Source organism: Clarias gariepinus, chromosome 7 (assembly GCF_024256425.1).
Source record: "Clarias gariepinus isolate MV-2021 ecotype Netherlands chromosome 7, CGAR_prim_01v2, whole genome shotgun sequence".
NCBI classification, from domain to species: Eukaryota; Metazoa; Chordata; class Actinopteri; order Siluriformes; family Clariidae; genus Clarias; species Clarias gariepinus.
Genome location: NC_071106.1, coordinates 16178320 through 16188934, shown reverse-complemented (window position 1 = coordinate 16188934; position 10615 = coordinate 16178320). Strand labels below are relative to the sequence as shown.

At 38.6% G+C, this 10615-nt stretch overlaps 1 protein-coding gene across 5 annotated transcripts; it reads left to right on the top strand.

The window, feature by feature from the left end:
* Positions 1 to 730: 730 nt before the first annotated feature.
* Positions 731 to 10315, top strand: trabd (TraB domain containing). 5 transcript variants are annotated; one of them, XM_053501050.1, is made up of 10 exons: positions 731 to 767; positions 1760 to 1830; positions 4845 to 4899; positions 5045 to 5208; positions 6549 to 6689; positions 6781 to 6891; positions 7069 to 7208; positions 7462 to 7634; positions 8236 to 8332; positions 8421 to 10315. In XM_053501050.1, exons 2-10 carry the CDS (start codon positions 1807 to 1809, stop codon positions 8587 to 8589), a joined length of 1074 nt encoding a protein of 357 aa, XP_053357025.1. In that variant the 5' UTR covers positions 731 to 767; positions 1760 to 1806; the 3' UTR covers positions 8590 to 10315. The 5 variants fall into 5 exon arrangements, with proteins under 5 accessions (XP_053357025.1, XP_053357022.1, XP_053357024.1 ...); XM_053501047.1 differs by having other exon boundaries at positions 5042 to 5208; XM_053501049.1 differs by lacking the exon at positions 731 to 767 and adding an exon at positions 782 to 1270 and having other exon boundaries at positions 5042 to 5208.
* The last annotated feature ends 300 nt before the right edge of the window (positions 10316 to 10615 follow it).

Sequence of the window (10615 nt, the reverse complement as noted above, 5' to 3'; positions counted from 1 at the left end):
AAACAAACAGGTAAAGACTGGAAAAGATATAAAAATTTAGAAAGAATACTTATTTTAATGGCATTAATGCAGCCCACCAGGGACATGGACAGTGGTGACCATTGTCCCAAGTCCTTTTTTGTTTGGTTCAACACTGTTTGATCCCCTGAAAGCAGATTCACATCTGATTAAGAAGTGAACACATCAGTGCAAAGCTCAGCTTAAAAAACATTTAATAAGGAAATATGAAAGCTTGTCAAAAAAATTATTTGTTTTTTCTAAAAGTTAATAACATTAAGTTCATTTTTGACACACCTTCACCCTCGTAACTTAGTAACAACGAAAGTCAGTTGCTATTCTAAGACATAAAGGTCAGCTGTTCTTGTAAAAACAGTATTGTCAAGTGCATTTGCAAAACCCATCAAGCATCATGATGAAGACCTTCCCAGAAAATCAAGACCAAATCTTACAGTACATTTGCTGCAGAGGAGAATTTCATTTAGCGTCACCAGTGTCAAAAATCACATTTAACACCTCAGATTAGAGTGGTTATGAAGGCTTTACAGAGCTTATGTAACAGAGTCATCTGTTCATTTCGTTTAAATGAGATGTTATATATTTTGGATGCATTCAGCATAGAAAGAAACAAAAATCAGCAAAGAAGATGTGTCCAAACGTTTGACTGGTAGTGTAGGTGGAAGTTGAGCTAAATCATTTTGTAACTCTGACTTACGAACACTACAATACCCAGAAATCATTCAATGGGCGGAACCTGAGACCTGTCTGTCGTAAGTTTTGTCGTTTCTCCATTTTTGTTGCTTTATTCATATTCTTGACAACTTACATCTTTTATTTATAAAAGTCCCTTGTTATTTGTGATATTATATTTATTGAATTACGCGAATATAAAAAAAATTGCGTAAACTCAAACTGAGGTGGTCTGATTTAGCTAAAGTCTGGTAACTAGCCCCTTCATAGGTGCTAAGTCAGCATGCTAGTTTGATTATCTCCAAAAAAAAAAAAAACAGGGTGTTTGGACCAGACAACACACTGACAGTAATAAAATGGGATAAACTTGTATAAGTAGCCTTAAAACTAACAAGAAGTCAGGGTGACTTGGAGTGCACTGAGCTTTTAAGTTAGCTTAGTAACACAAATGCTACCTAGCTAGCCTAGTTAGTTAGCTAAAGCTAAGAGTCTGTTCGTTCTGATTATAAAAGCTAAAGTACAGCCAGGAAGCCGAATATCAGCAAAATATCCTCTTTTGTCCTTTTATACGTTTGCTTATTAGGTAAGTTAGTTGTGTACAGTCTCAACTTTACTGTTACGATGCAATTTGTCACAGGACGGTTATAGCTGACGTTAGCTAACTACAAAATATAGATTAATTTGGCTTTAACAGCCCAAACAGGTAAATGTAATTAGACATTTTGGATATTGTGCTGCAAGAAAAAAAGATCGCCGATTTTTTTTTTAACGCGTTACTCTCACACACAACCATAGATATCAAATGACTAATATTCCCTTATTAACTGTACTACCTAGTGCACGACATAATAGCTCTTGTGCACTAGCTAGCGCACCTGACCGGTAACAGGAAGTTATTTGTGATTTAGCCAGTGGCGAAACGTGTACGTGGTCCTGGGATCCAGATGGTAGGTTTATCATAGAGCCTGTTAAAGCTGTGTGTTGTTAATGCTCCCTGTTGCTCAGATAATATTCATAAAGATATTATTCAGACATGCTTTTTAACATGTTGACCTGTTGTTGTTCTTGTTAGATAACTGAGGATTATTATTATATTTTTTTTTAAATTGACGTCACCCTATGGACCAGGACAATAATTCAGAGGTAAGACTTGAGTAGGGGGGTCAGAGGGAGGGAGTTTGGGGAGGTTTGTGTCTGTGTGGTTATTTAAAAAATTTTAAGAGGCTACACTTTTTTTTTACACCTTCATTTATGAGAAAGTTCACCATAAGTCCCAGATCATGTTTCTATAGTATATCTGTATATTCTATAGTAGATCAGCCATAACATTATGACCACCTTCCTAATATTGAGTGCCACTATATTAACAGTAATGCACTGCGTGTTCACAACCAGTATTAACCCTTTCCTCGATTTAATCTACACTAGCGATTCTATTGGTTCAGACAACACAACACATCCTTCCCTCCCCATGTGCATTTTTGAGCCTTGGCCACCCATGACCCTGTCGCCAGTTCACAGATTTTTTTCCTTGGACAACTTTTGGTATGTCCTGACCACTGCAGACCAGGAACATCACAAATGAGCTGCAGGTTTGGAGTTTCTCTGACGCGGTCATCAGGCCATCACAATTTGGCCCTTGTCAAAGTCACTCAAGTACTTATGTTTGCCCATTTTTTCTATTTAAAGAAAGTAGGAGGGGCCTACTTAATATTAGGCTGGTGGTCATAATGTCGGCTGATCAATGAGTGTATTTCTTTCTGTCTGTCTATCGATCTGTCTATCTATCCCTCTTTTGCTCTCTCTCCTTATATATATATATATATATATATATATATATATATATATATATAGACACATACACGGATAAAATTGGAGGGTTGCGTCAGGAAGGGCATCTGGCGTAAAACCTGTGCCAAGTTATTCCGCTGTGGTGACCCCTTGCCGGGAGCAGCCGAAAGACCAACAACATAAAATATATACATACATACATACAGAGAAACCTCGGATTGTGAGTAACGTGGTTTGCAAGTGTTCCGCAAGACGATGCGCTTCTTGTTTTGACACAGAGAGTCATGTGATCATAACTGGGCCAATGTTTTTTTTTCTTCTTTTTTTTTGCGCTGCGGAATTGTAGGTAATCTTTTCCCCTACTGGGTCTTAGTGCGCTTCTTTTTTTCTTGATTTTCTCTGGTAAAATCAACATCCGTGCACACGTGTACTGTTTACTGTTTTTATTTTGTGTTTGTAAGCCTGTGTGTAGAGCACACTTATACTTTTTCTTATAACACACGTGTGTGTGCACATGCAAAGCAAAATAAGTCTCATTAGAGAGGTTAAAGATACATTTTTTTCCCTCTCTGTTTCATGGTATGTCGTTATGTGTGTGTGCGCGCATAATTTGACACTGTGCCCCTTCACACACACACTCTTACCTTTACACCCCCCACCCCCTCTCTGCTTCTCTCACACACACACTCAGCTCTGTCCTGATTCTTTTCAAAGGTGAAGTGCAGGTTCATTTGTTTGTTTGGTTTACTTTACAGCAGTGATTCCATTGGTATGCGCTCAAACGAGTGTCATTAGTTGGTGATGTTCCTCCTGTCCTCTTACTTTAGATACACGCACGCACGCACACGCACACACACACACACACACACACACACACAGCGCCTGCGTACATAAACCGAAACTCTTATCGGTCGGGATTTATTTTATATATATATATATATATATATATATATATATATATATAAAATTTTAATAAGGGACTGCACACTAAGCATTGTTGCACACAGGCAAACGATGCCATGGAGCATATAGCACAAGGCTAATTTGCAACCCCCGTCCCTAGGCTTTTACATCAAAACAAACATCAGATAAATTAATATATATAAAAAGAACATGTTAATATTATCAGAGACGGGGGCTTCAGACCAACTACTAGCCAGAAGTTACAGGCACTGGCACAGTATATATGGGCAGCTGATGCTATGTGCCACAGAAGCCTAACTGTACAACAATGCTTGTGCACAATCCCTGTAAAAATAAACAACAAAACAAAGTAAACATTGACACAACCATGGAAATATACAACTCACAAAATGTATGACACTCTGCACACAGTGAGAAAGCACAAACCTTACCATATATATGCTGTATGTAGTGTGTGAATGACCATTTGGCATCCCGATCAAGAGCTGGCACCCCGACCCCTTAAGTAACTGCCACAGAAATGACGGATATCTCCAGTATGGGGAGCAATTTCATCATATCAAAGTTAAGTAAAAAGTTGTGATATCAGGCAAATCAGTCTGCAGTAATTTATTATTAGTTTTTATTTTGGTATTTTGGTCTGCCAATGTGCCATCCGTGACTACAGACTAATTTGCCTGATTGCACAGCTTTAACTTTTGCCTTAACTTTGCTAATGTGAAATTATGAAAATAATTTTTTTATTATATCCGATGGTATGTAAGCTAGATAAGTTAACATAAGTTTCATACTTATTTATTTTACTACTTACATAATATTATAAAGAGATTACAGCTACAAACCTTTGTTTTTCCAGTTTTTCTAAACTTTGACACTAATAATTTTGACTTTTTCCTATTTATTTATTTGAAGAACACGCCCAATTAAGAGTCAAGACTAAAATATTTCCGCCTGGGTGTGTGAGAACAGGTTATATACTATTTCTAACTATTTCACACAAAACAGAAGTAAAATATTTTTGTGAAAATAGTATACACTAAATAGAATGCTGTACAGTATTAGTATATATTAGTTTTGGTAAAGAACATGACAGTCAGGCTGGGGAGGGGGGGGGGCTCTTATTATCCACTGACTGTTCACTTCTATCTCATACAAATCAGTTTCATGCAGTTTCACATTTTCATGCTATGCTTGTTCATAGATTTCCATTTCATTCTCAAAAATGCACAATAAATAGCGTCTCATATATTGTTTTAATACAGAACATATTTTTCAGTTTCTGATTAGCAGACGATACTTTGGTATCTGTGATATGTTTCTTTATATGGCACAGTTCTACTCAATATATTTCCATTATACTATCTCTTAGTGTCACACTGGCAACAAAAATGTCTCTAGAAAACCTTTTCAGTAGTCTTGAAGGACTTTCTCCTTTTCCACAGGAGGAATCTGTTGGTATATTAGAGGATGATGCACAACAACGCTATTCACTTGAACGTGAGTTTTTGCTATTTTACTTAACACATTTTTACAAACTACAAGTTGTTGCTCACTTGTCTAGGCCAAATATGCAATAAATGTTTAACTGTACTGGAATCTTCTACTAATTCTTTCTCTCTCTATCTCTCTCTCTCTCTAGCAGACATGGAAGCGGTCGAGGTGTTGTGGCAGATGCGGGCTCAGCGGAGGCAGACCAACCCTGAACTGCCCGACACAGTGACTCGGCTCACTACACCAGAGGGCAGCGTGGTCTATCTGGTGGGCACGGCTCACTTCAGCGACAGCAGCAAGAAAGATGTATCTACGGTGAGGTTCTTAAAGCTTGAAGAGCAGTGAACTGGACTGACACTCTCAACAAATGACACTCTTTTCTTTTCAAATTTTTTAGTTCTTGCAAGAACTGTATTGTCACGTGCGTTTGCAAACCCCATCAAGCATCATGATGAACAGTGTTGGGCGTCCAACGCCTAAGAGTACTTGGATTACTTTTTTGTTGAATGAGTAATCTAACGAGTTAGGTCCCCCAAGTACTCAGTTATTTAGTTACTTTTTCAAAAATGTAATTCGTTATTCAGACAATTTATGCAAATCGTGAGCCAGACAGCAGTCATTCCCAATCTGTTATTGTGTGTGTTGTGTAAAAGTCGTCCTACAAGCCCCGTCCCCGAAAACCCACCCCCATCTGTTATTCCTGCTGTTATACCCCTATCTCACCTATGCGGTTTGACTATGCAAGGACCGATGCACAGAAAGATGGAAACCTAATCACAGCGCCTTTGAAAATTACAAATAAACTGATGTAACACGTTCGCACCTGCACAGCAATGACTGTGGAGACAGTAGCTTTGAACGGAAAGTGCTGATAAGACTGCTCGGCCAACAAAAATTTTATTAGACCGTAACCAGAGTGCTTATAATTTTTGACTTACTCTTATATTTTAACAGAGATTTTAGCAAGCACAATGCAGAGCACTGTTTAATGCTGTTTTGATTATCAGAAGGAAGAGAACATTTGCACGGTTTAAACATTCAGTAGTTGTAGACCAACAATTTTACCTGTGGGTTTGTTTAAAATATTCAATAGAGTTGACTGTTATTATTGAGCAATGCTGAGAACTCTAAATTATAAATATGTGTGAAATTATTCATTATTAATTAATCCTGTCAAAATAGTTGGAGGATCATGATTTAATTCTTTATGTTGGCTTCTTTTTGAAATAGGAAGTCAGGGAATGAGAGTTTTGCCTGATTTCACCTGGTATCAAATGTGTTCAGGAAATGTTTACAGCCATCGTGCTTCAGATTGGTACAGGAACCTTCCTCGTTTCTTACCAGCCCTCAGAAATCTTTTCTCCATCCCTGATGCTCTGCAAAGGAAAGTGAAGAAACTTTTCCTGATGTAAAGCATAGACTATGAAAATGTATTAATGTTTTGCGAGTGAGGTTATACAATAAATCAAAAAGTAGTGTGTGTCATCAGACTGGGGACGTTAGAGGGATCCTGGTTCACTCCTTTATGCAAAACATTTTGGGGTCATTTATGTTCTTAGGTTTGTGTCTGTGGGCCTCATTTTTCAGGTTTTCCCATTTTATTTTGCCCATTTTATGACGCATAATTAATTTGTGTGCTCGGCTGTTTATTTTAGACGATCCGTGCGGTGCAGCCCGACGTGGTGGTGGTGGAGCTGTGCCAGTACAGAGTGTCCATGCTAAAGATGGACGAAAAGACGCTGCTCAAGGAGGCTAAGGACATCAACCTGGAAAAGGTCCAGCAGGCCATCAAACAGGTGAGCTATACGACAGCCTGCAGTGTTGTGTGAATCATAACATGGCCCTCATTTGCATTCCCTTCCTCTCGGCTTTGTTTTGCTTCATCAGAATGGCGTGATGTCAGGCCTTATGCAGATCCTGCTGCTAAAAGTCTCCGCTCACATAACTGAGCAGCTGGGCATGGCGCCTGGAGGAGAGTTTAGAGAAGCCTTCAAAGAGGTTGGCATAGCCGCACTCCCACACGGTCATCTCTCATTCACACAAGTTCCTGATTTTGACGATGAGACAGCAGATGTTGTTTTTTTTTTTTTTTATATTGTATGCTGGCTAATTTTGTACGTTTATATGGTTGCAATCTGGCAGTAAAAAGAAAAAAACATTCCTCCTTTCTCACAGGCAGGTAAAGTACCCTTCTGTAAGTTTCACCTGGGAGACAGGCCAATCCCAGTGACGTTCAAACGTGCCATTGCTGCTCTGAGCTTGTGGCAGAAAGCTCGGCTTGCCTGGGGCTTGTGCTTCCTATCTGACCCCATCAGGTACCTGCAGTCCAGTCTGACTCTACACTCCTGCCTCCACATAGCCAGTCTGATGTTAAACATCTTTATCTGTCACTAATACGCGTTCCTTTGTGTTTTGCTTAAGTGAACGACATTTTTTTAAATTTAAATCGTGCATTAAGCTTGCTCCGTACTGTAATGCCTTTAACATTCAATGCTTTTTTCTATTTGCCGAGACCATTGTGTGTGTGTCAGCGTGTGAGGTGTGTGTATATGTTTGTGTGCTTTTCAGTAAAGAGGATGTGGAAAAGTGCAAACAGAAGGATCTGCTGGAACAGACAATGTCGGAGATGATTGGCGAGTTTCCCGCATTGCACCGCACCATTGTTGCAGAGCGAGACATCTACCTCACCCACACACTCAGACAGGCTGCTCGCTGTGTTGAGGCGCCACCTAATGGCCAGAGTGAGTGGTGCATTGGATATCACATGGCAGAAGGCTTTGGGTCGGAAAAAAAAAACAAGGCCATAGAGCAGATCCTTTTTTAAACTTTCCACCCACAAAACACATTTAAAAAAAATAGATGTAGCTTCATGGTGACATAATTTCTAGGTTTCTTGTTATTGTGCTATTGAGATTCAGATTCAATGCATTGATTTAGGTTAACAACTGTAACAACGCAATAGTCAATTTTATTTTTATGCAGGAAAATGTTGTGATTCTACCAAATTATTATTTTAAAAAAATCTACCATTTTCTTAAAAAAACAAACTTTTTCATGGTAAAATTTACAACAGTACAATATTATACATAACATATATTAGTATTCTTATAATAAAAGATAATTTCCTTTTGTCAGAGCATATACCGATCATCAGTAATGGCAACAACCCTATTTTCATTGTCATTTGTGTATTTCTTCTTTTGTGTTAAACAAACAAGACTTTGTTTCATAATGTACACAGGTGCTTGTTCATATATTATAGGTCTTGCTTTTTTCTTTTAAGGAGCCATTTAATGAAACCTGTGCTGTAAAGTATCTTGTACCTTTTGTCTTTTCTTACAGAAGTGCCTGCTGTGGTGGTGGGAGTGGTCGGAATGGGCCATGTTCCTGGTATTGAGAAAAACTGGGACAAAGAGCTTAATATTCATGAGATCATGAGGTGCGCATACTCTTAGTTCTGCCAGGTCCATGTTCCATGCTTATTGCCTTTTATTGTCACTTGCCTGACCTGATATCTTTCCCTGCAGCGTGGCGCCACCATCTCGATTTGGCTGGGTGCTGCGTACTGTGTTGAAAGGGGCCTTGCTTGGTGTTCTGGGATATGCCTGTTACCGTGCTGGAGGATGCGTCGGGAGGGCGTTTCTCTCCCTACCTGTTGTCCAGTCAGTGCGGAATTTACGACCGCCTCCTGCCTGACCTAGAGCTTCAACAAAGACTTTAATAAATGTTATATTACGCTAAACACCAATTGCCTTAAGATGAGAGACTGAGAAGATGAGGGTATGATGTGGCTCATATTCTCTAAACAAAACCGGGATTTTGGAACTTGAGAACTTGGAGCAGCCCTCGGTAATCTCTTCTCTCTTTACTCTGCGCTCCAGCAAGCATGGAGCTGTACTGCCAAAATAACTCGGACAGTACTTTCTGGTTTCTTTCTCCGGTTTTCAATTTTCTTACAATTTAGTACGTGACAATACTGTTCAGTATAGCATGTTGGCTCCCTGTGGTTCCTACATTTTAAATGATAAAGTAGAAAGACGAAAGTGTCAAATTACGGGATTCTTGGAGATGTCTAGTCTGTCTACATGTTTCCAGTTATGGTAGCAGGACCGTGAATTAAATATGCAACATAAGATCCAAATGTTCAAGATTTTACATGAATTATGAATAACATGTCAGTGCTAAAGAAAGCGCATAAATGATGCAGCAACTTTTTTGCTTCTACCCTGCAAAATAAAATCATATTTCATAATTTTGACTACCAAGTAAAAGTAAATACACAAGTTTCATATTGTATTATGATTTTTACCAAGCATTGCTTCATAGAAAAGATTTGAAGGTTTAACATGAAGTGAGTGTTTATGCTATTTCTTTAAATCTAGGAGAACACTGGAGTCTGGGGGAACATAATCACAATTCAAAGAAACTGCCCTATTTATACTTGATCTTTTTCTACCATCATGGGAAAAAGCATCTTGCAGAGGTGATAAACCATGCCAACATACTGGACTTGTCTCACCAGCTAGATCTGTCTGAGTACTGCTTTTTAAATACCTGTAGTGTAAGGTTAAACGAAAGAGAGGTGAGCAGAGAGTTGGTCCAGCTTGAGATAAAGCTATATCTAGGTCATCTGACAAGTGCCTCCCATCATGTCACTTGAACAAGGGCTACCAAACACAAGTTGACCAGATCAATCTGATCGGTTTTATTAAATTTTAATCAACTTAAGGTATTTAATTTAAAATATCTGCTTAATTGATAATCTTGTTTGCAGACCTCTGCTTAAGTCTTTGTGTTGCAATTACGCCTAACTTGCGAGCTAAATATTTGACAAGTAAGCAATATCATTCTTGTCACAGCATCATGCATAAATATTCACCCACTTTAAAATTTTCCATACTTCTGTAGTGGACCAGCTTAAAATTTTAATGGACTTAGCTGGAATTTTTCAACCATTTAATTGACGCAGTTTGGTCATTTGCCAATTCCCATTGCATAAATTTTAGAATCCTGTGCTTTCTTCCCTATTATCCTCTGCCTTATATACTGTGGTGTACTTTTGTACATTTATGTAGCAGTATTAGATCATAATTCAGCACCGATCTAAGGAAATCAGTATTTTATTTTTAAAGCAATATTACTTACGAATGTGTTAAAAGCCAACCTTTGTTGGATTGTATTTCAGATCTCCCCCCAGGACCCAGAACTCTGATTTGAATCTCTTTTAGGGAGGCAGCAAATGTGCAGCAAATGTCTGTAGTTTTAATGTCTCTCCATTCTATTCATTATAAATGTTCACTGCATTGTATAAGTGGATAGTACTAAAGAATTGAGTTGTTATATTTTGCTGAAAAGCCTAATGCCCAATCAAAACAGAACGGACCTGTATGACTGAAACCCCCAATAAACTAGACTTTTCAACTATGGGCTTTTGCTGTTTTATTCTTCTGCTTTTCATCTGGAGTTTCAGAAGGGGAATTTGTTAAGTAAGTACTGTGCTGTTTGAGTAATAAACAAATAGTCCAGGGAGGAAACGAGTGCCTGGAGAAAACCCACCACGCATGATGAGAACATGCACACACGCAAGGCAGGAGTCGAACCCTTGACCCTGGACATGTGAGACCAATGTGCTTCCTACTAATAAACAATGTAAATAAATTATGATGTTATTGTTAACTAGTGAAAATGGCTGGCATGTTGGTTAGCAACCTCAGGTCTGTGT